The following is a 24,112-nucleotide window of genomic DNA, read 5'->3' on the forward strand; positions in this document are numbered from 1 at the left end:
ATTCCCTCCAAGTGTTTTGCAACATTTGAGGTGTTATGCGGACAATTAGAACACGATTCCCAAGTTCATAAAAGGGCTCAAGCAGCTAATTGAACAGTTATGAGAGTATGTTGTCAAGCTGAAATATCATACTCCCTCTGAAGTACACCATATCACTGGAGAAACTTGAATTTAGGATGGGAAAAGGCTAGAAACAGGATTTAACTTGCCATTTAGTTTCAACGTACAGTAATATTTCTGCTTACTACTTGGCTCTTCTTGCACTTCATTAACCTTTATAATGTTTACTAACATCTCAAGTTTTCTTTTGCAAGTTTTGATATTACATACAGAAGGTTCAGGAACTGCAAATTTTGAGAAACTATGTTACTTACAATCTCTATATTACGAAGCAATTTCTTAAGATAAAATACAAAACTGAATACAAAGAAGTGAATATAATTCTACATTTCACTTGTAACAAGATATTATACTGGTCCTTTAGAACAAAGTTTTAAAACAGAGAACAGTAACTCTATTAATACACCACATAACTAAATTTCACAGTAAAAATATTTCAATACTGCATTTACATGTAACTCATGCAGAACTTGAAAACTGCTGATAAGAATAAATTGATACAGCCTTTAAAAATATATAAATCTTTATCTTCATGAACCTCATACGTCCAAGCACAATAGCAAATTGATACACCATTAGATATACTAACAAGAGTATCAAAAGACAATTAGAAAGCATATAACCATAATTGAGCCTGTTATCTTACACAGAACAACTTAGTGCAACACCAAGAAAATCTTCAAAGGAGATGGAAATAACACCCTTAAGTTCCTTGTCACGAGCTCGAAAAGCCTCTGAAATGGAGAAAAGAAATACAAAATTACTATGCTTTCACTAATGCATAAAACAACAACTGAATAGACTACAGTGGACTATAGTGGACTTTATGTTGTCAGCAAACAGCTGGATACATTAAGAATATTGATTGATTCTCTAATTCATCCGGAGTCTAGAGCAGTTAACTGGAAGAATAAAGGGATAAAGAGGAGTGAAAAAATGGGTAGAAGGTAGTTATGTACAAAAGGGAAAATGAAGACAAAGCTGAAGGAATCAATCAATCTTCTTAAGGGGAGAGGATGGTATTTTTTATGAAAAATGACTAAATTTTCCAAAAAAAAAAAAAAAAAAACTTTAAAATACTCTGTGATATGTGTGGATCCCCATTTTTAAACTTCCTGCATTATGCATTGCATAACATTATGCATTGCATAACATTTTGTGGGTATTTGTGCCCTTATCGGATGTTGACACGTCATTTTTAAACTTCCTGCTCTATGGATTTTTAAATCACACGCCCGCTTTTATCGATTTCCAGTAACTTAATTTTTTTTGCTACATTGCCAGACAAAATGGATATAATTTCTGAACTATTCAAGATACATGCAAGAAATTTAGAACACACATTCTTTAGACTATTAGGAAACTTTTCTCTGTAACAGAATTTTGTTAATTGATTTAATTTAAAAAATACGTCCATTTGTTTGCAAGAAAGGAAATCAGTAACTTGTTATCAAATTTTAATTGTTTATTTTACAAACGGAGGGACTAATACCAAAATTCTGTTACAGACAGTTTGTAGAACATACTTTTGCAAATACATTGCAAAAACCGTTTGAATCTATCTTTAAAAACGGATTAGATATATCGGTTTTAGTACAATCCTGAATTGGGTATATTTTTTTTCAAATTTGGGCCCCCAAATATTTTTTTTTTTCATATTTTTATTTGGTTGAGTTGCCACAGCTATGAGCTCTCTACATACAAAAAATTAATAATTTACACGAAATAGGAAAAAAGTTTTAAAAAATACCATCCTCTCCCCTTAATGTATCCAGCTGTTTGCTGACAAAGTCCACTATAGTCCACTGTAGTCTATTCAGTTGTTGTTTTTCACGAGAAATGTGGGGTATTTTGATCGGTGTTCATTATAGATGCCTGTTGCTAGTAGCCAAGTTGGGGTGTAGTCAATATATACTGCAGGGCTGTGTCTTCTGCAACTGGTACTGATGATTTTAATTTACTTCTTTTGTGGTTTATGGATGGACAGTATAGAAGAATGTGTTCCAGATCTTCATCATGATTATTACACCACAGACAAGTAGGATTATCAAGCTGAAGGAAGAATATGAGAGAAAGCAAGATAGTGATTTGGGAAAAGGAAGGAGATAAAGAGATGGCTAAATGAGAAATATATAAAGCAAAGAAAGTATAATAATAATAATAATAATAACAACAACAACAACAACAACAATAATGATATCAATAATAATAATAATAATGTCCCGTGCCGTGGCGTCGTGGTCTAAGGCATCTTGCCTAGGACTCGCGTTACGGAATGCATGCTGGTTCAAGTCCTCGTGGGGGAAGAAATTTTCTCATGAAATTTCAGTCAGTGTATGGGACCGGTACCCACCCAGCATCGTGATGCACTTGGGGAGCTACGATTGGTAGCGAAATCCGGCTGCGAATGCCAGCTATAATGGCTGGGGGGATCATCGTGCTAACCCACGATACCTCCATTCTGCTTGGATGATCGTCCATCTCTGCTTTGGCATGTGGACGTGAGGCCAGCAGTCGGGTGGTCTGTCTAGGCCCTTCATGGGCTGTAGCACCACGAATTGTTGAATAATAATAATAATAATAATAATAATAATAATAATAATAACAGTAATAACAATACTTGGAAGAGCAGAAGAGGAGATGATACTAACAAGAAAAAGTCCACACCTGTGGAGGAATGGTTAGGGCATCTCGCCACGAAACCATGTGGTCCGGGTTCGATTCCCAGTCGGGGCAAGTTACCTGGTTGAGATTTTTTCCGGAGTTTTCCCTCAACCCAATATGAGCAAATGCTGGGTAACTTTCGGTATTGGACCCCGGACTCATTTCACCGGCATTATCACCATCTCATTCAGATGCTAAATAACCTAAGCTGTTGATAATTTTCTACATTCAGAGAAAGCCTAGTTTTCGAGATATGATTTTTTCAAATTCCATTGCTATTAGGAAGCTCGAGACCTAATGGGACATGGGACAATGATATAACAATATCAACAATCTATGTCATTAGAAGAAGAAAAAACTCTTGTCGCTTGAAATGCTCCAATACCCACAGATTTATATTATAAGCCAATCAGAGAGTCAGCTATTAGGATAGACATATATTGTTGACATTGATTCGAAGTTCAATCTCATTTTGTCATCTATGGACAAATGAAGTCAGTAAAGCAGTAACCTATACCCCATCTACGATGGCCAAGACAATTTTTATACAGGGTTGATTACATAGAGAACAAATTAACAAAAATAAACGATGTTTGACTGGCATTGAATTCGAGATAAAATACATTTGATTCAGTGTATATTTTAAAAATAACTGTTCATTCAGTTATTGAGGAAAATGAGAAATTGAGATTAATTTATTTTAGTAGGTTATCTTACGACGCTTTATCAACATCTAAGGTTATTTAGCGTCTGAATGTGATGAAGGTGATAATGCCGGTGAAATGAGTCTGGGGTCCAGCACCGAAAGTTACCTAGCATTTGCTCATATTGGGTTGAGGGAAAACCCCGGAAAAAACCTCAACCAGGTAACTTGCCCCGACCGGGAATCGAACCCGGGTCACCTGGTTTCACGGCCAGACGCGCTGACCGTTACTCCACAGGTGTGGACAAATTGAGGTTAAACCGGCAAGCAAAAATAACCAGTAATTAACCACTTAACCATATGAAAATAACCAGTTACAGTAGAACCTCTATTATCCGAGGTAATGAAGGGGATGAACTGGACGGTTAATCGAAAAAAATCGGATAATCTGTACCATAAAATATTTTCGTAAATTAATTCAATAAGAGCTGAAGTTTCGTAATTTCTTCTGTGGTCTTATGTTTAACACGCTAGGTAGTGCATCAGAAGTTCATTCACTAATTTAAGTTCGGTTTTCAACGACGTGCTTTTAAGGGGCAAGGAAACTCCTTGTAATGGCTGTTAGCGGAAAGATAGGAATAGTAGACCTAGAGGTCTCATGTTGTAGATTTACATACTCTATACACTTTATACTCGATTTTTATTAAATCGTGCAGTGTTGTAATATCAGTCTCGTATTCTGATGCGAGATGAGCCACAGTTTCTCTTTCCCAAAATCACTCAATTATTTGTATTTTTTCTATACTTACCAGTCTCTAGAAAAAATACGCACTAATATAACGTACAGTGGTACTTCATATGTTTCTGTAGCAAAAAAAAAAAAAAAAAAAAAAAGTGAGAGAAAGATAGTCGGATAATCCGTCAATTGATTAATAGGGTGTCGGATAATCGGGGTTTTACTGTATTTTTGCTCATCCTGGCAATACACAATTTGTATCACTGTAGTGGTCGTTTATTGGCCAAATGCTGTTGAGCAGCATATAAATATCAATAAAATAAAGTAAATAAAATAAAAACTGTCATCATCATCATCATAATCATCACCACCCTGCGCAATAGCCATATCGTCTAAAGTGTCATGTCTTAGATATTTTTTTGTGGATTATTTTATGACACTTTATCAACATCCACGGTTATCTAGCGTCTGGTCATGTCTTAGGTTAGGAATACGGAATCAGTGCTGGTTTGGATCATTATGAGACAAGAAATTTTCTGAGACTTCGGCCATAATGGTGGCCACCCAACATCATAATTTGGTGAGCTACAATGAGTAGTGAAATCCGGTTTCGAAAGTCAACTATAACAGCAGGGAAGACTATCATGCTAACCACATGTTACACTCATACTAGTTAAATGATGGTTCATCTTTGCTGAGGACTGTGACTGTGAAGCCAGCTTACAAGAGGTTTGCTTTGATTATGTATAGGCTGTTGTGCCACATATTTGCTTATCATTATTATTATTATTATTATTACTACAGTAGAACCTCTATTATCAGTGGTAATGAAGGAGGTGGACTGAACGGTTAATTGAAAAAATCGGATAATCCGTACCATCAGAGATTTTCATAAATTATGTGCATAGGCCTAACACTTAGGCCTATAATTTCGTGATTTTCTCTGTGGTCATGTTTTTAACATACTAGTTAGTGGATCAGAAGTTCACTAATTTAAGTCCGGTTGTCAATGACGAGTTTTAAAGTGCCAAGGGAATCCTAATGGTTGACTGTGGAAAGATAGAAGTCGTGTTGTAGATATACATTCTCGTACTTTATTCACTTTATCACTGTTTTTATTTTATTAAATCGCACACAGTGTAACATCAGTTTTGTACTCATTTGACACGAGATACAGTTTCTCCTTTTCCAAACCTCACAATTATTTACACTTTTTTTCGATATTAAGCACAACATGTTTTCTTTCGACGATCATGGAAGACATTTTGCATAGAAAGTAAACAGTACAACCACTCGAACAGTAGGACAAATTAATACTGATTGGTGCATGGGTTTACAATTGTGTGAAAGTTCTTAGGGTCATTTCTTTGAAAATAGATACTGTAGTGACTATTTTACAAGTTGGAAAAAAACACCATCTCCCACAAATAAGTAATTGTTCCTGTTACTTGAGCGAGGAAGCATTCTTACTAGACACTGTGTAAAAGGTTTCTAATAATCCTTTAAAAAAAAATACGTACTAAAAATGTACAGGACTTCATATTTTGTTCTGCAGCAAAAAGAAAAGGGAGGTGGGGGGAGAGAGAGAGAGAGTCGGATAATCCGCCGATCGGTTAATAGGGTAACGGATAATCGGAGTTCTACTGTATTATTATTGTTACTGATGATGGCAAATAACTACAATAACGATCAGAGATTTTTCACAACCTCAAAAATGCAAACGACAAAAAATTACATCACAATAATTCTTTCTCTCTGTTTCATACAATAAGAAAGTTTAAGCGTGAGATGTAATTCTAAAATCTAATGAAATTATTTATTCGAGCTTACCTGTAAATTTCTGAATCTGAATACAAACCACAATGAACTGATCAACAGACATCTGCTTATGGCTTTGTACATCACTCTTTGTAACCAGAAATTTCACAAATTCTGGAGAAAACCTGAACCCCATCTGCTGGAGAGCTGTGAATATACAAAATATTTATTATAACATAGCTAAGTGGCATTAATACTAATATATTTACTTACTAGCCGTACCCGTGAGCTCCGCTGCACCTGTTCGAAATAAATATAAAGTACTTACATAATTAAAATAGCACGTTTGATCCAGGGAACATTCGTGTTTCATAGAAGGATAAATCGTTTAATATGTTACTTAATTTAAATTGTATTTAAAATATTAAAATGCGATCATTTTGATCCAGAGAGCACTCAGAAGTTACTGTAATTATAGCATTATGTCCATCTAGAGAAACTACACTTTCCAATGGTGAAATAATAATTAATTATACAAATCGGTTAATTTAGCTTCCGATATTACTTCATACAAACACAGAAACATTCTCTATAGGCTATGATTCATAGCTTTCGATTGTTGCTGTCCAAGGCCCCTTATAGACGTAGTCATTTGTTTTCATTTCATTACACAGCCTTAGATGGCATTGTATTTTAATTTTAAAACTCATTTATCTCATTAAATATCAGTCCTATCAAAATTTTGCAAGGAATAAAACTTATCGGAAATCATTTTTAAAGAAACGTTTGTTATGTAACATATTTCACAAAAATCAATAATAAGTGAGATATTTTGATTTATTTAATTCAGGCCCCCTTATAACCCACCCTTTTAAATAATGTATTTTGAATGTCATATAGCCTAAAATCTAAGTTACAGCGAACTTAATTTATATTCCAATTTTCATATAAATTGGTTCAGCCATTATCGCGTGAAAAGGTAACAAACATCCAGACAGACAGAAATACAAACAAAAATTTCAAAAAAACGATTTTCGATTTCAGGGTGTTTAATTATATATGTTAGGACCAATTATTTTTGGAAAATCGAAAATTACCAGAAAAATTTCGGCTACAGATTTATTATTAGTACAGATTTGATCCTCCTTTATCATATAGGTTAGAGGTACAAAAAAAAAAAAAAAAAAAAAAAAGAGAGAGAGACAGAGGGAGCGGGAGGGAGGGAGAAGGAAGAGAGAGAGAGAGAGAATTTAAATATAATTGTTTAAAATTTGTGAATATAGGTTGTTTTTGCAATCAACATAAATGTGATACATTATAGTATTTTATACTGTTGTTTACAAAAGTATTCACATTATATTGTGTAATGCCATAATGAAATGAACTGTTCTAACTAGGAGGGCACACAATGTTCAATGTATTTCATCCTTCCTTCATCTATTGGCACCACACTACTTGAGCAGGTTTCACTAAGGAGTCATTTCATCACTTTGTTTGGATCCTTTTTTCCATTGCCTTCGTGGTAAATGAAGAGAACAGATTTCACAGTTTTTAGATTATGGATACAGAATACTGAGACAGTAAAGGTACGGTCACACGTCGCTACTTTTGCTGCGCAACTTTTGTACCGCAGCTGCAAAAGTTGCGTGTCATGTTCACACGTAAGCCAAAAGGAGCATGCTGCACACTACTTTTTGTGCTGCGCAACCCGAGTGCTGCAAAAGTTGCAATTGGAGGTTGCGTGTCTGTTCACACACAAGACGCTACTTTTGCAGCCGCAGTCATGCTGCAGGTTTCCACCTCCGTGTTGACTTCTCAATATACATTTTGTGGTTATGTTCGCATTATTATGAAACTCATGCGATAGCTTAATTATCTATTACTTGCTTTTCTGTCCTAACTAGTATTCAGAAATTGGCATTATTTTTACTATAAAGCTTTTAAAAACGCCTATATACTTAAATGATAACCAATAGCATATTCACGTAATCAGTGTTGGCAACCTTCCTGTTTGAAACTATGCTACGGAAAATTAAAAAATGAATTATTTCGTCAGAAAATATATTCTGACTGTGTTGCACATTTAGTAACTGTTACAAATAATTTATTTTCATCACATCTAACATTAAAATATATCCAAAAAATAAAGGTATCATTGGCACATTTGGGTGGCAACACTGGTCGCAACCGCAGCAAAAGTTTCAACAAAACCGATATCAAAAATGCTGCGGCTGCAACCATGAGAACCCTGTTCACACGTCACTACTTTTAAGCTGCATGCAGCATGGAAAAGTAGCGGACAGCAGGTTCGGCAGCCGCTACTTTTCGGTTGCACCGTTGTTCACACATCGCAGTACGAGAGTTGCGCAGTTTTTTTGTACTGTATCGCTGCAAAAGTAGCGACGTATGACCGTACCTTAAGCCGTCGAAAGTAGATGTCTTGTATAAAAATGCGTGGTAGCTCTACATTTTGCATATAATCAAAACACAGGCCCATAGCCTCTTTGTTTTCTTGGGATTTTTTTGGGCCTCCTGTAATGCATTATAGAGTTTTTGGTGCGTCATTTAAGCCATCTTGACCGCATCATTTAAGGTCTTAGATTTTGTCTTCAAATTTAACTGTTGACACGAGAAGCAACTGTCAGTCTGTGGCCTTCCAAATCTACGATTATAATTTTCTTTGAATATTTTATTGTAACTAGTGGCTTGTGCAGCAAATGCTGCAAACTAAGTTCATTAGACGTTCAAATAAACATTTTTCAGATTTACCTTCAATGAAGAATACCAGACATTCGGAAAGTTCTTTGCTTCCATAACAATGAAAGATACTCTCTCTCGAGCCAATACTGAACAGAACCACGCATATAAATATCTACACTACCCTGCCATTAAATATATGAAAAAGACCCAACCCCACTTGACTAATAACTATAAAAATATTTTATTTTTAATAATATTATTATCTTACGTAAGTTTTATAGCTTTCAGTAACATATACTATATATACTATATAGCCGCCACTCAGTAAAATATAGAAATCAAAATCTAATTTAAGTTATTCTCTACATCTACTTACATAACCCCAAAACGTTTCACTTTCATATCATCAATTAGCATTAATATGTATAATTAATGAAAAATAGTCACATCATGACATTAACTACAATAATATTTCATTTCTAATGGTAATAATGTCATCAAACCACCTCAAGTTTTGTAGTGTTTGATATCCAATACACAGCTGTACTCAGAAAATTACACACCACAGAATCGAACCTGTAAATTATTTTTAGTAACTTAAGGTTTTAATAACCAATTTAATTTGAGCTCTAAATGTCAGCATTCTTGCAGATCATGGCCTTCGTGTAATATTGTTTACTGTAGTGTGTGTTTTGTTTTATTCTGAAATGCAACACGGCCAACTTGATGCTCGCTTTGCTTCTCCTTTACAAAAAAGCGAAGGGAATATCAAGTCGGCCGTGAATGCTATTAGCTAATTCTCAAAACTGACGACAGATGGATTTTGGAAAATAGGAAAACTATGTTTAAAAATTGACATTTCACTGAAAACTACTATTTTTTCGAAAAACTTTGAGTTCCAAGCTTCAAAATAAGGGGTCATTTATTAAAATCCGTCCAGCCATTTTCCCGTAATTTCCATTACCAGTTCAAATTATATATATATATATATATATATATATATATATATATATATATATAGATATTTGTATTTGATCATGAATGTAGGATATTTTTTTAAATATGTTGTACAGTAATCGAACATTAAGTTCAGTTATGTTCAGTTCTTCCAACCCGAAGCATTTGCTTATCTTGATAAGACTGATATTCTAACGAGATATTAATAAAAACCACTTAAGTAAAAATTCTATTGAGTGAGACGTCTATGCTTCTCTGTCTTCAAGAATTTATATCTTAAAACGAAAATAAAGTACCTTCCTGCCTTGTACAAAGCTGAAAAGTCCTATGTTACATCAAGTTTGTGGTCTAAATTTAAATCAACTTTGAAAAGAATGGATTTATAGTGGAGGAAAATAATTACAGCTATAATATTGGTTTAGAACTATAGAGGCTATTCAGAAATTAGATAGTATGATGGCATTTCATATGACATAAGGTACCGATGAAATGAGAATGGCAGGTAGGAGATACAGGAAAACTTTCCTCACAGCTGCAATGACTAGTATCTTAAGATTTTCAGCTCAAATAAAGACTTAACACTCTTACCTTGTGAAAGTTCTGCTTCTTCAATATGACCTGAGTTATCTCGGTCATATGTTCTGAAAGTGGCCAGCCACTGATTTATGTAATTGTACAGCTGTTGAAACTCATTCACATCAATTGTGCCACTCCGATCTCTATCAAACATACCTGAAATGTAAATAAAATAAAATGAGTTTCTATATGACAATTAAGAAAGAACATACGTTAGACTAACATTAACCAGGTTAGGAATCTCAATTTGAAGCCTCATAAAAGAGTTAATAAACAACAATTTTAATATCTATGTCTGAATGAATTAGTCTTCAGTACATATATATAGGATGTACGAAAAATGCTGTCCAAAACAGAGCCTGACAAGAGGCGGGCACTCCACTGTTAAATGAAGGATACGAAGTGCAATTCTGCAATCAATAGTTACAGAAGTATTTGGGGGAATGCATACAGGTCAAATAGGGTAACTCCCAGTGCCGAAGCTAACGTAGAGGAAGCGCAAAAAAAGCTTGTCCATTTGACTGATGCGCAGAAAACGATATTCGGTCCTCGTGCCGCCATGCTCGTTACAGGGCTGCTATGAATCACCTAATGCTGATTACAGGGCGCATTCGAAAGCGCGGTCTTGAGCTGTTCATATCATGGAGTGTTGCTGTGCAGAGTGGGTAGAAGCTAGCGTTTGCGTTACATATTCTGCGTTTTATCCTTGATATCAGGAGTTTTATGTAGTTCAAATTGTGTTTGTTAAATAACAGAGTTCTGTATAACATTCTATGTACTTAACAATGGCCACCGTTTCGCTCTAAATTAGGAAGTGCTAATAAAATGTTACACAGTTAAACTAGAGAATTATTTATAAAGTTCATAAATTTATGAAAAACGAAACAAGCTCCGCTCATAACATAAGGAGTATATACAGATTAAAATAAACCGACCACAGTACCCTAGTTATCAGAACATTTTAATAAAATCACATAATATTAGTGTTTTATTACGTCAAATATAAATTATTACATGATTACGTATTTCGTGCTTCTGCATTTTCAACAATGTTGTGTTATTACTTACTCTGCAACAAGATTTAGGTTACGTTACATACGCTGTGATAAATCTCACTCGAAACATCAAGCCAGCAGATGACTGAGAACTGTCGACAGTTTGCCAATTGAATCAAAGCGAGGTCGAGTGCACCCGAACGTTTCCGAAAGTTCGCGCAGCTTACTGCGGCAAGCTCTTCTTGCGTCTACTCTATACTTGTAAATCCTGGGTAGGCTGAAAAAATTTGCTCACCTTATATCTTTTCATATAGCAGATGTTTCTCGGCTTTTATTTCAAAATATTTTTGTGACACACGACCTCACAAGAAGATGATCACTCAGTTTCACCCTCAAACAGAATACAGGTAAAACAATATAACTTAACTGTCTCAGAGCACCCTGATAGCCAAGGATATTTCTTATACAGTAGAATCCCTCTTAACCAGCACCAAAAGGACCAGCTTAGTTCCAGATACGAGATTTTGCCAGATATTCACTAAAAATGAAAGTTCATGTGAACTTCCTAATGTAGCAAAACTGACGGTCCAGACTGTGGCAATCTGACAGATTTAAACTTTCTTTTGCCTAGCCAAAAGTTCCGTTGTTTTGGTATCGCCGATTATTTGTGTGCCAGTTACTAGGGATTTTACTGTATCATCACAAGCCTCTCGCAGTGACAGACATGGAGAGTGAGAGGAAGAGAGGAGGGGAGAGAGAGAGAGGGGGAGAGGGGAAGGGTCAATATCAAATGATGTAACAAAACGTTGCATGTCCACTCGTGTGGAGTAACGGTTAACGAGGGCCCAGGTTAAAATCTGGTTGGGGAAAGTTATCTGGTTGAGGTTTTTTTCCAGGGTTTTCCCTCAACCCAATAAGAGCAAATGCTGGGTAACTTTCGGCACTAGACTCTGGACTCATTTCACTGCCATTATTACCTTCATCTCATTCAGATGCAGTGGCGGCCGGTGAGGCATTATGGTGGTGGTGCCAAAAATGAAAAAAGGTTGTACGCAAATTACCCTAGTAAAATTGATAATCGCAGTTCACGTTTACATTATATTAAATAAAACACATTAATTAAACCAGCTATTTTACCAGGTGTGCAGTTAATAATGCATCTAGTAACAGTTACTTACAGATACAGATAATGCAAAACTTTCACAGTATTGTTAGTCAAATACAAATAACTTTTATAACTAGTAAAATTGCTGACAAAAACACACGAGATAAACAGTGATATAGATAATAAACAAACACGTTTGCACTTTATTTAACAGGTCAATGAATCCAAGGCAGAGGCCTGAATAACACATGTTCATGTCCTGCACAGATCTCATGTATCGTTAACAGAAGCATCAATACTATAGCAACAGTGTAGCGATATTTAGTTGCCGCAAAATAAAACAAATATTACACAACATTAACAAACAGTTTTACATAATATGAAAAAATATTTATCTTTCTAAAAAGAACCGTGACTATCTCTGCGTTCAATATAGTTATATGGATAATAATTTACACATTCAAATCCAACTTATGTGCATTAGTTCTGAATTGGCAACATTACATTAACATTTGGCGCGGAACTTCAACTTGTGTTATCGTGCAAGTCTGCGGTTGATGGTTCCCTTCCTAACATCTCCAACAACCCTGCCATTTAGTGAAATTTCTGCATTACTGTGCTCTAGCGGGCAGAATATTTACTCAGTCAAATTGAATTCGGCTCAAAGTCTGCCATAAGAAACGCATATAAACTAGAATCAGTAGCCTTTTGTACAGTGTTATATGGACGTACACAGTGCCACACTGAAGTGGCTCCGTTCGGAAAAATGCTGCAAGAGTGCGTTAGGATCTGTGTGTGCGCTCGTTCAAATGAAATACGAATAAAATGTGTAGAAATAAACTATCACAACTGCTTTCTAGGATATTATTTTTTGTTTCTTTCATTGGTGGTGCCATGGCACACTGGCACCACCCCAAAAGCCGCCCCTGTTCAGATGTTACATAACCTTAGCAGTTGATAAGGCATCGTAAAATAATCAATTAAAAAAATTGCATGCGAAATGAAGCTATTATGTAGGCTAGTAATGTAAAAAAATTGATTGGACTGAGAAAGAAACTTACTAATCATTAAGTAACAAGCAGTGTCACTGAAATTCTTTCCTTGGCCATTTATAAGAGCACCCTGGAGTTCTTTGGCAGATATGCGTCCTGATCGATCTCTATCCACTGCAGCAAACCACTGCTGCACTTCAGGACTCACTCCAGGAGGCCCACCTGGATAGCCTCCCATCTGTGCACCAGGATATCCTCCCATCTGCTGTGGCTGTGCACCAGGGTAACCACCCATTTGTTGTGGTTGGCCGGCATAACCTGACCCTGGTCGGCTCCCAGGATATCCAGAAACTGCCTGTTGGACCCCTGGATAGCCTGCTCCTGGATAACCACCTTGTTGTGCTCCAGGATAACCTTGCTGCCCAGCATATCCACCACCAGCATAACTCAAATTCTGCAACAAGAAATTAATTTCAGATAAACAAGTCAGTTTTCATTATAGTATCCATTTTATTTACTGCTTATCTTTTCTTTTATCTGACAAGAGGAATGTATCATGATGGACAAAGAGATTGCTGAAATTATTAAGTCCTAATGCATGGTTCACATGAGCTATTAGATACCCTCCACAAAACTGGCTTCATTTATACACTGATGGATCCTTGATCTCCAGAGAACAAGGTGCCGGTGCAGGTGTTACGTGCTGTCTCTTCTCACTTTATAGATCTCTTGGGTATGGAACAACAAGTTTTGTTGGAGAAACCATTGCAATAAGTGAAAGTCTCAGGAATCTTCTATGCCACATCAGTAAATTTAAAAATGCAGTTATATTGTCAGACTCCAAAGCAGCTATTCTATCAATAGTCTCTAAACACACACCTTCATCTCAAACAGCAGAAATAACTAAAATGCTCTCTCAATTAATATCACTCAATAAAAGAATTGTATTCCAATGGATACCATCCCATTGTAGAATCCTGGGAAACGAGAATGCGGATGCTTTAGCAAAGAAGGGCAGCACTGCTACTTACAGACCTGTTACTAAATCTACATAATACTCTGTGAAAAGATTTATTAAATCTACATACTTAGACTTCAACAAACAAAATTTGATAACTCAATCCCATGGAAAAAAATGGAACTCTCTGCATCAAAATCCACAGTTAATTCCCGATTTACCACGAAAATCGTCTGTAGCTGCATTTAGATTGGCAACAGGCCATGATTGTTTGGCCAAACACCTGCATAGAATTGGAATATATCAGTCCCCTAACTGTCCATTGTGCAACTCAAACCAAGAAATGGATTCGGAACACCTCAAAATCTGTGCTTCAGTGGCTGGTCATGATAATATCTTTGAAAAATATTGGAGTGCAAGAGGTCAAATGACTTTATTGTCAAACGCCTGGCATTAGAAAACAACAACAACATGAGCTATGGCAAGTCAGATAACAATAGTTTAACGTTTGCTTGTTTCAAACTGCAGTATTTACTGATCACTGCAAGATACATACGCAGTGGCGGCTCATGAACTGTGGATTGGGAGAGCTGCAGTAGATTTCGGTACATACAAATTTCATTTCTTGATACCATTACTAATAAGTATAGGACAACAATAAATGCACTATATATCGAAAAACCAAAACTTCCTGACTTAGTTGGGAGATGTCTGAGGGACCATTTGCTCATCCTTAAGAAAAACTAATACCATCAATTTCAGTCTGAATTTCAGATTAGCAGACACTCAACTTACAATCTACCAGTTCATTCTGAATTGTCTTAGAATAACCTTAAACAGTGGCATTTTCCAAATGATTTTTGAGAGGCTCGTTTAGATTACTCACGAACTGTAGCAACCCACGAAACACATCAGGGTTCTTCGAATCGTTTTTTCATCATGTCCCCTAAGGGGAAGTTCATATTGGCCACAAAATTTGATACAATCAATATTTTTTTTAAAATAATTTCACGATTTTTTCTCACTTCTTGATTATGTTTGAGAATGTTTCTTCTGTTCGTTTCACTTAATTGCACAGCAGTATGAGTTGCGTAACATAGCCAATGAAACAACATTTTTCAGGTGAGACTGTGAAGATTCATGCATTTTGCTTTTTAGGGGCAAATGTCCTAAATCTGTCACACCACTCCTAGTCCATGCAGCATCACCACCGAAGAGGAGGCAAGGAAAACAAAATACAGATTTTTTTTTGTTCACATCCACATAACCACAAATGCTTAGCGTAAATTTCATTGTTATACTTCCTTACATATATGCACTATTGTGGCTGGATGAAGCTTAAGTAAGATTTAAGCCGGGTAACGGACGACGCTTTAATTTCACTTCATTACATCAATATTCTCTGCAAGGAAAAGTTGAGAAAAATAAAATTAATATTCTGTAATTCACACACACTCATGCTTGCACATTTGCACTGGTTAAGTTACGGTATTAAGACGTCACACCAAAGCAACACTCAGATATACTGATGGTCAACAATTTTCTAAAACTGGAAAAGAAGTCTCTTTCGTATTTTACGTGCTATATCAAAAGGATTCTACTCGTGCAATCATTTTGAGTTAAGGCAAATATTAGGTTCTGCTGGAGGATGGATATATACATAATAATAAGGCAAAAGAGAATATTAATTTCGTTATATTAACTCGATAAGATTCTACAACAATAAGTATGTAAAAAGAAAATAAAAATTTTGTCATTAAGTTTCAAGGGACTAGAGAATCCATTTGATGCAGCATTACAATAGCAGTGTGGGAGGGGAGGAAAGATCCCTTGTGGCCTGGCTCTGCAAGCCACTGCAGTGAGATACGGGTTTTAAACAGCGGCAGTTTCCCTCTGCTTCCCTTTACCTCTCTACCCCCTGACCTAGCATGACACACTCTCTATGAGCTGACCACCCTGCAGATCCCAAGACGACTTTGACTGCAGTGTCAATTCCAATACAGTCGACGTGCAAAAAGATTATGCATAAGATAATAGTACATATTCCCGGCCAGATGAAATATAAAGCAATTTACCAATAAAAGCTGTAACAATTCTTCTACAAATTAAAATAAATATTATTTTTATTTTCCTGTCAAAGCAGGGAGTGCTGCAGCTCCGCAGCTCTTATGGACGAGCCGCCCCTGTATATACGTAGACCTATTAGCTCTGTGGTAGAACACATAACTGTCAAACATTGTGTGTGTCAGAGTTCGAATCCCACAACTGTTTTTTTTTTTTGGCTTGAATAAGGCTTTCTTGAGTAATCCTTACTTTTCTGTATATAGGAAATATTTTATATACAGTAGAACCTCTATTATCAGTGGTAATGAAAGGGGTGAATTGAATGGTTAATCGAAAAAATCGGATTATCCATACCGATACCATAAAAGATTTTCATAAATTAAGTGCATAATATATAAGTAGGTCTAATTTTCTCCATGGTCTTGTGTTTAACATGCTAGTTAAAGGATCAGAAGTTAACTAATTTAAGTCCGGTTTTTAAGGGTCAAGGGAACGCCTTATGATGGATATCCACTGTCTGAATATATAGGAATAGAGATCTCGTGTTGTAGATTTACATTGATACTCGTACTTTATACACTTTATTTTAGTTTTATTAAATCGCGCACAGCTGTAATGCCAATCTCATATTCTGATTCGACATGGAATAAAGTTTCTGCTTTCACAACCTCTAAATTATTTTCGCTTTTTTCATAACACAAGTTATACAGTACGGTCACTTCAACAGTAGGACAAGGACTGAATGGTACACGGATTTTACAATTTTGTGGAAGTTCTTGGGGTCATTACATTGAAAGCAGGTAATGACTAATTTATAAGTTGGGAAAAACAACCCCCCTCTTCCCCCAACAAGTAACTCTATAGGACTTCATATTTTGTTCTTCAGCGAAAAAAGAGAGAGAGAGAGAGTGAAAGAGAGACAGTCGGATAATCCACCGATCGGTTAATAGGGTGTTGGATAATCAAGGTTCTACTGTACCTTAAATAAGGGATTCCCTCAGTAAGAAATATATATATATATACACATTTTTTTCACTCAGGGAGTAATTTCTTTAAGGTAAATAAAATATTTCCTATATATATATATATATATCTGTGCTTCAGTGGCTGACCATGATATCTTAGAAAAATATTGGAGTACAAGAGGTCAAATGACTTTGTCAAACACCTGGCATTAGAAAAAAAAACACACACACATGCGCACACGCGCACGCACGCACGCACACACACACACATACACACACGAGATATCGGAAATTGTGTATCTTTATAATGATCCTATATACATAAAAAATCAAGCTAAAAAGTGTGTAAGACTGAGTGGCACAATATCACCAGAATTGTTCATTGCAATACTTCAAGAAGTTTTTAAAAATTTAGACCGGAAGGAAAAAGGAATAAAAATAAATGAACAATATTTAAGTTATCTTTGATTCGTGGATCCAATAATTATGTACAGAAAGCTTGAAAGCAGAATTAAATATAAAGTTCAATGGCAAAGGAAGCTTTTGACAGAAAAAGGAGAAGGGGCCCATTTTTCCAAAAGCCAAAGTTCAGAACGCGATTTAATTCCTAATTCCAGTTTTCCGAATAGGCTACGATTTTCCGAAGTCAATTTTTTCGAATGCTATTATTTTTAGTTCTGAATAAGATTTCGAAAATATGACAATTTTTACAGAATACTAAAGATTTATTAAAAAAAAATATGATAATTTTTACAGAATAGAAAACATTTATTTAAAAAAAATATATAATGAAAATTTTTACAGAATACAAAAGATTTATTTCAAAAAATATAATGAAAATTTTTACAGAATACAAAAGATTTATTTCAGAAAATATAATGAAACTTTTTACAGAATACAAAAAATTTATTTCAGAAAATACAATGAAAATATTTACTGAATACAAAAGATTGATTTAAAAAATATATAATGAAAATTTTTACAGAATACAAAAGATTTATTTAAAAAAATATAATGAAAATTTTTACAGAATATAAAATATTTATTTCAGAAAATATGACAATATTTACAGAATACAAAAGATTTATTTCAGAAAATAGGCTACAATGGAAATGTTTACAGAATACTGATTACACTTGGGGTTCTGTAAGAAGGGAGAATTACTGCGTAACAACAGACACCATCGTGCCCGTACAGCAATTGCCAACCTGATAAGAAACAGAGGATGGGAAGTACATGATGAGATTCATTGTGTGTCTGAAGATGATTCTCATAGAAGAGTCGATATAATTGCCATCAATAGAAGAACCCAGAAAGTGATGGTCTTAGACCCTACGATTTGCTTTGAACGAGACACAAATCAAGCACTGCAGATAAATGATGACAAGCGAGCTAAATATGTACCTTGTCTTCCATACCTCAGTGAAAAATATGGCATTTCGCTTTACAACTGGGATGTTACAGGCTTACTATTTGGAGCGAGGGGTTGTTTACAAAAATTTACATGTAATATCCCTAAATCCTTTAAAATTCTCTTTTATGAGGTTCAGAAGATTATAATGGAAATTCTGAAGGCCTCTCTTCAAATGCTACACTATCATCAATATGTTAACACGTAAATTTTTGTTTTGATGTACAAATCGAATCATTATTTTGCTCGTTTCATTTCCCTTTATCTTCTATGTTTGTTAATTCCGGATCCCAGTGGTCAACCTCACTTGAGGACGGATGATTTGCAATAAATATTAGTAGTTCAGAATACATAATGATAATTTTTACACACTACAAAAGATATATTGCAGATATGTAATTGCATAAGTGTCTTTACAGGATGAATGATGTCAAAGTGTCCAAAGGTAGTCCATGCACCTCTTCTGGTCTTTGTACGTTAGTATTCTGCTACAATTCCTGCAATTCTCGTCTGCAGATTCCTCCACTATTTTTTGGCTCCCCTCGTACAGCATGACCCATAAAAAATTCTCGGATCATGGTATCGGTGTCTCTTTCCTCCTTCTGGAATTCTGACAAAACTGTGTAGAAATTGGGATGGTGTTTACCAACAACAACTTGAAAACGATTGTGGAAAGCTTCAGTTATATTATTCGTCCGGTGCTCGTTACATGTTGTTGCATCATGTTGATTCCAATGGACGAGATATCGTGCTAGAATCGCATACCTCTTCCCTTTTCAGGAAATATATGTCACTTGGAATTAGTCCAGAACTGACTCCATCGCCTGCGGCATCCCATAATTCCAGAAAACAATCCTCAATATCAGCAGGAGGCACAAAAGCCAGCAAAAGCAATATATGAGTCTCATTTTTAATCGTGCGCTCACTGGGTCTATTGCATTGGGCCTGTATTCTCCGGTACACTGTCTGTCCTAGATGGAAGAAGCAACACGATACACTTACCGGATGTTGTTACACATGCATTTCATAGTAAAATTTCCATTTGTAATAATCACAAATGTTTATTCTTGAAAACCGGTTTTATTAAAAAAAAATTATCCCCCTGCGTGAGAAAAATTCTAATAACTAACCAACCAACTATTCGAAAATTTGGTTTCGAAATAATTACATTTGGAAAGTAGAATTTGGAAATCTGGTTTCGGATTTTTGCATTTCGGGAAGAAGTACATTCAGAATCAGTCCCTATCCTGAGCAAGATTAATCCAGTCCCGCCATCATATCCCACTTCCCTCAAATCCATTTTAAAATTATCCTCCCATCTACGTCTCAGCCTCCCCAAAGGTCTTTTTCACTCCGGCCTCCCAACTAACACTCTGTATGAATTTCTGGATTCATCCATATGTGCTACATGCCCTCCCATCTCAAGCATTGGATTTAATGTTCCTAATTGAAGATCTCCCTTGAATAAGGGTATAAAAAATCACGTTTCAGGAGAAGGAAAATAATTTCAGGGGCATATATCGTTAGAGCTATATTTACTAGAAGCACCATTTGATTAATCAAGGATTCAAGTTTATTCAGCTATTGGATGCATTCATTTATTGTTATAAACAAAGGCTTCAAAATTACTTTTTCCACCGAAGTCACATATTTCATTAATTTGAGGTTACACTCTTTTTCAAGGGAGATCTTCAATTATGTCAGGTCAAGAATACAACGTGTGCAGTTCTAAGTTGTGTAACTTTCTCCAAATACTGAACTGTACTTGATAAATTAAAAGCACAGAAACTCCACTTCGTGACTATTTTAAAATCACTCGGATAACTTATAAACTTAAAGCGCACATTTAAAAACATTATGCGAATGTTATGGTTGTTATAATCTCGCCCACCCATCCTAAATAATAACTCCTTTACACAGTAATTTCGCAAAATGAGACAGATTCCAGTACAATCTTGTGTGCTATGATATCAATTTTTCAGTGCTACCAATGTATGCAGAGGATGTCACAATGTGAACCTATGCATTGTATTTCTGGTCCAGGGAAAAACTCGTCTTTCACGAATGTACTTTTGCACTTTCTTTCAGATGTTACTACCACTCCTATTTAGGTTAGTCATCGACGACCGTAGCAGAAGATCATGCAAGTTACGTGAAGAACAATGTTTCCTTTGTTGTGATGGTAACAAAGTTAATGAAGAAAAGTGCCTTCTTTAATGTTATACATAAAATTATACACTATAGCTAAGTAAGTTGTGTGCTGCGAAGGTAGTATAATGATGATGTTAAGTCCTTGCGTACTGTTATAGCCATTCGAAATGGCATTCCCTAGCTTGTCATTAATAACTGTCGTACAACTAGCTCGCCTATTACAATGAACAGGAAGGTAACATTTGCTAGTGAAAATATGAATCGATTTTAGATGCTAATAAAACTTAAAAATATACTTACTTGCCAAATATGCATGTACGGACTAATATACCAGTAATCATACAGTCAATGACACAAACACAATTAATGACCACTTAAAACTTCTCTTGGTAATTATGTAGTAAGCATCAATCAGGTTGCCATCTTCCTGCGATAGAGGTCCAGGACACACACTTTCCCATTAGTGTGTGAAGAGGCTGACAATTTGTCAATCATAAGAAAACCTTAAAAATTTAATTAAAATATATGTGCGTGCATATGAAAAGAGACCAGTTTTCGGGTATTGAGTTATTGTTATTGTTTAAATCTACAATATTAGTTTAACATGTGTATGGAAAGAATTACAGCAGAACCTCTATTATCCATGGTAATGAAGGGGATGAGTGAATAGTTAATCGATTTTTTTATTTTAGTATTATTATTTATTTCATTCATGTGTGATTCGAACAGATCAGTTTAAATGTGTGAATTTAGGCCTTTATAAAATAAACGGAGACAAATTGAGACTGAAAATCTGGACGTTCTGGTTGATAAAGAGATGCCAGAAAAAACACTACACTACATTTTCACTTATTTGGGAAATAAAGGTCTAAATAAAACATGTCAATGAAACAGAAAATAGCATAATCAGCGTAAGTGATGTACATAACCACAGTTATGAACGTAAATAAGTTATAATAAATTTAGAAATCTCTATACTGAAGAATAGGTTTTTCTTTAATAAGAATATGGCTTCATTTTACACGTCTTAAATCCATTACAGTAGAACCTTGATTATCCATCACCCTATTAACCGATTTTTTTACCTTAGGGGATGATATTTTAAAAAATATCCAAAATGTTTAATCTAAATTGTAGTTGTAGAAAGTAACGTTCATTTTGGGTTTTAAAGCTCCATGTCGAAAAGTTAAAAATTTTTGAAAACTTTCAACTTCCCCCCTCCCTTTCCTCTCCTCTTCACTCTCTTAGGGGGTGAAATTTGAAAAACCCTCAAAAGTCTAAACGAATTCTAGAAAAGAGCCTTTGTTAAATTTTAAGGCTACATGTCTGTTGGTTCAAAAGATATAAAAGTGAATTTTGGCATTTCTCCCTCCCCTTTTCCACCCCTTAATGTTTGTATTTCGAAAAACTCCGTCTTATTTCTTGACTAGGGATTAAAAGAAACTTACACACAAGAAGGAGATACGATGATGAGTCAGTCTGTTGATCATAAAATAGCTTATAGTAATGAGGAAAATATTATGCAGCGGGAACTGGTCCCTTTTCGCCTTCGAACACAAAACCGTAAAAAACGGTAATAGTCAAATTTCACCCCTTTTTCTTAATTAACAATTTATTCGAAAACTGTGGGCTGGGAACTGGTCCCTTTTCATATGCACGCACACACATATATTTGGTAATACATGTGCCCTGGACCACTATTGCGGAAAGATGGCCTGGCCAGTGCTTTCTGCATAATTATTCTGCACTTGTTTATGGTTTCTTCTTGTTGATGCCTTTATGAGCGGTACTGTTGTGTCAAAAAGAGTGTGCATTCTGAAATTTAGTTGCGTATTGAGAATGTGTTCTACATATGTTTTTGTAAGTCTATATATTTTGCACTGTTCTAGTTTGTTCAGTTTCTGACTTTTCGATTCTATGTGTAGGATTTTAGGCATTTTTAAACACGAGTACAATTTTCAGCCACTTTTTATATGTTCTGGAGGCTTGGCTTGGGACATTGCATAGCGAGGATGATTGTGGAATATGGTGTAATGATGATGAGGGGAAACGAGAGAACCCCGAGAAAACCAAGGTTTTTTCATGTCTGTTTCTATGTTGCTGTAGCTGTAGCTGGTGTTGATGTGTTCTGCGTAGGTGGAAGTATTGTGTGATTCGGTTATGGCTGTGACGTGTTCCTGGTAGGTTATCGTGTTTGTCCAATGTTTTAATCGTTACTGGTACACTACATGTTAATTTGTAAACTTCCATTAAGTTGTATTAATCATTTGTTTGTCTTAGATGTTATTGTAGAGTCTTTTGTGTTCTGTATCCAATTTTGTATTTCAATTTCCTGAAAGAAGATGCAATTTTGTGTTTTTTTTTATTTTCATATGTTGGTATGATGTATTTTTTGTGTTCTTGTGTTTGTTCTTGTGATTAGGTTCATGTTTTGTCTTTTTACGTCTACTATGGGGATTACTGAAGAATACGATAGTCATATTACCTCCCACTGATGAAACAAAGATGGTGACGATGGCATAATGTAATACCGGTAATTATATATGCAAAACATACCAAAAGTCTCAACAAAGCTAACCTAACCTAACCTAACTTGCCCTAACCTGCCTTACGAAAACTCTTCAATCTACCAAAAAACGTAAAGTTCCGTATCGTATTCTCCAGTGGACCCCTATTATGCTGGATGTCTCCCTCTTGTGTTATGTATTTGATGGTGTGCATTTCATTGTAGTTTTGTTGGTTCATTGGTATGATGATTATCTGTGTTTCTTCTTTCCTCTCCTAATATTACATAACCTATACTTCCGCAAAGTAATAAAAAATGCTGATAAGAGTTCTCCAATATAACAGTTCATTTTTCCTGTGCATGTGAAAATAAGTACATTTAATAAATTATTAATTTAATAGTTTCACTGTTTTGTTCTTTTGTGTCTACAAAATTACCGTATAAACACATAAAATCAATATTATTTCATGAATATTTCAACACAATGAAAATGAAATTACTTATACCGATATGTACCTGATATGACATGATGTAAGAGATCTTACTACTTGACAAAATTCTTCTTGTACTTGAATACCACAATTACATTTGACACTATAAAACACTGACTCACAAGCACAAATCACGTAAACTTGAGTGTCCGTAATCCCCTCCAAACTCCTTCACTGAAATTCGTTCTTATGACGTGTTAGCCGTTTTATTCGAGATTATTCCAATTGGTTAAAATATCCGCCATATTAAATCAATGTAGGAAACGTTGTAGAAATAAAAATCTCCTTCCTGTTCATTTGGTGTTCACAAATATTTGTCT

At 35.3% G+C, this 24,112-nt stretch overlaps 1 protein-coding gene across 1 annotated transcript; it reads right to left on the reverse strand.

Annotated features, from left to right (window-relative positions):
* Positions 1–366: 366 nt before the first annotated feature.
* Pef (penta-EF-hand domain containing protein peflin) lies at positions 367–24,098 on the reverse strand. Its single transcript, XM_069826911.1, has 5 exons — positions 23,818–24,098; positions 13,316–13,700; positions 10,167–10,310; positions 5,994–6,128; positions 367–854 (listed from the first exon to the last, which is right to left on the reverse strand). Exons 1-5 carry the CDS (start codon positions 23,827–23,829, stop codon positions 763–765), a joined length of 768 nt encoding a protein of 255 aa, XP_069683012.1. The 5' UTR covers positions 23,830–24,098; the 3' UTR covers positions 367–762.
* Positions 24,099–24,112: the final 14 nt, after the last annotated feature.

The sequence above is a fragment of the Periplaneta americana genome, chromosome 5 (assembly GCF_040183065.1).
Source record: "Periplaneta americana isolate PAMFEO1 chromosome 5, P.americana_PAMFEO1_priV1, whole genome shotgun sequence".
Lineage (NCBI taxonomy): Eukaryota > Metazoa > Arthropoda > Insecta > Blattodea > Blattidae > Periplaneta > Periplaneta americana.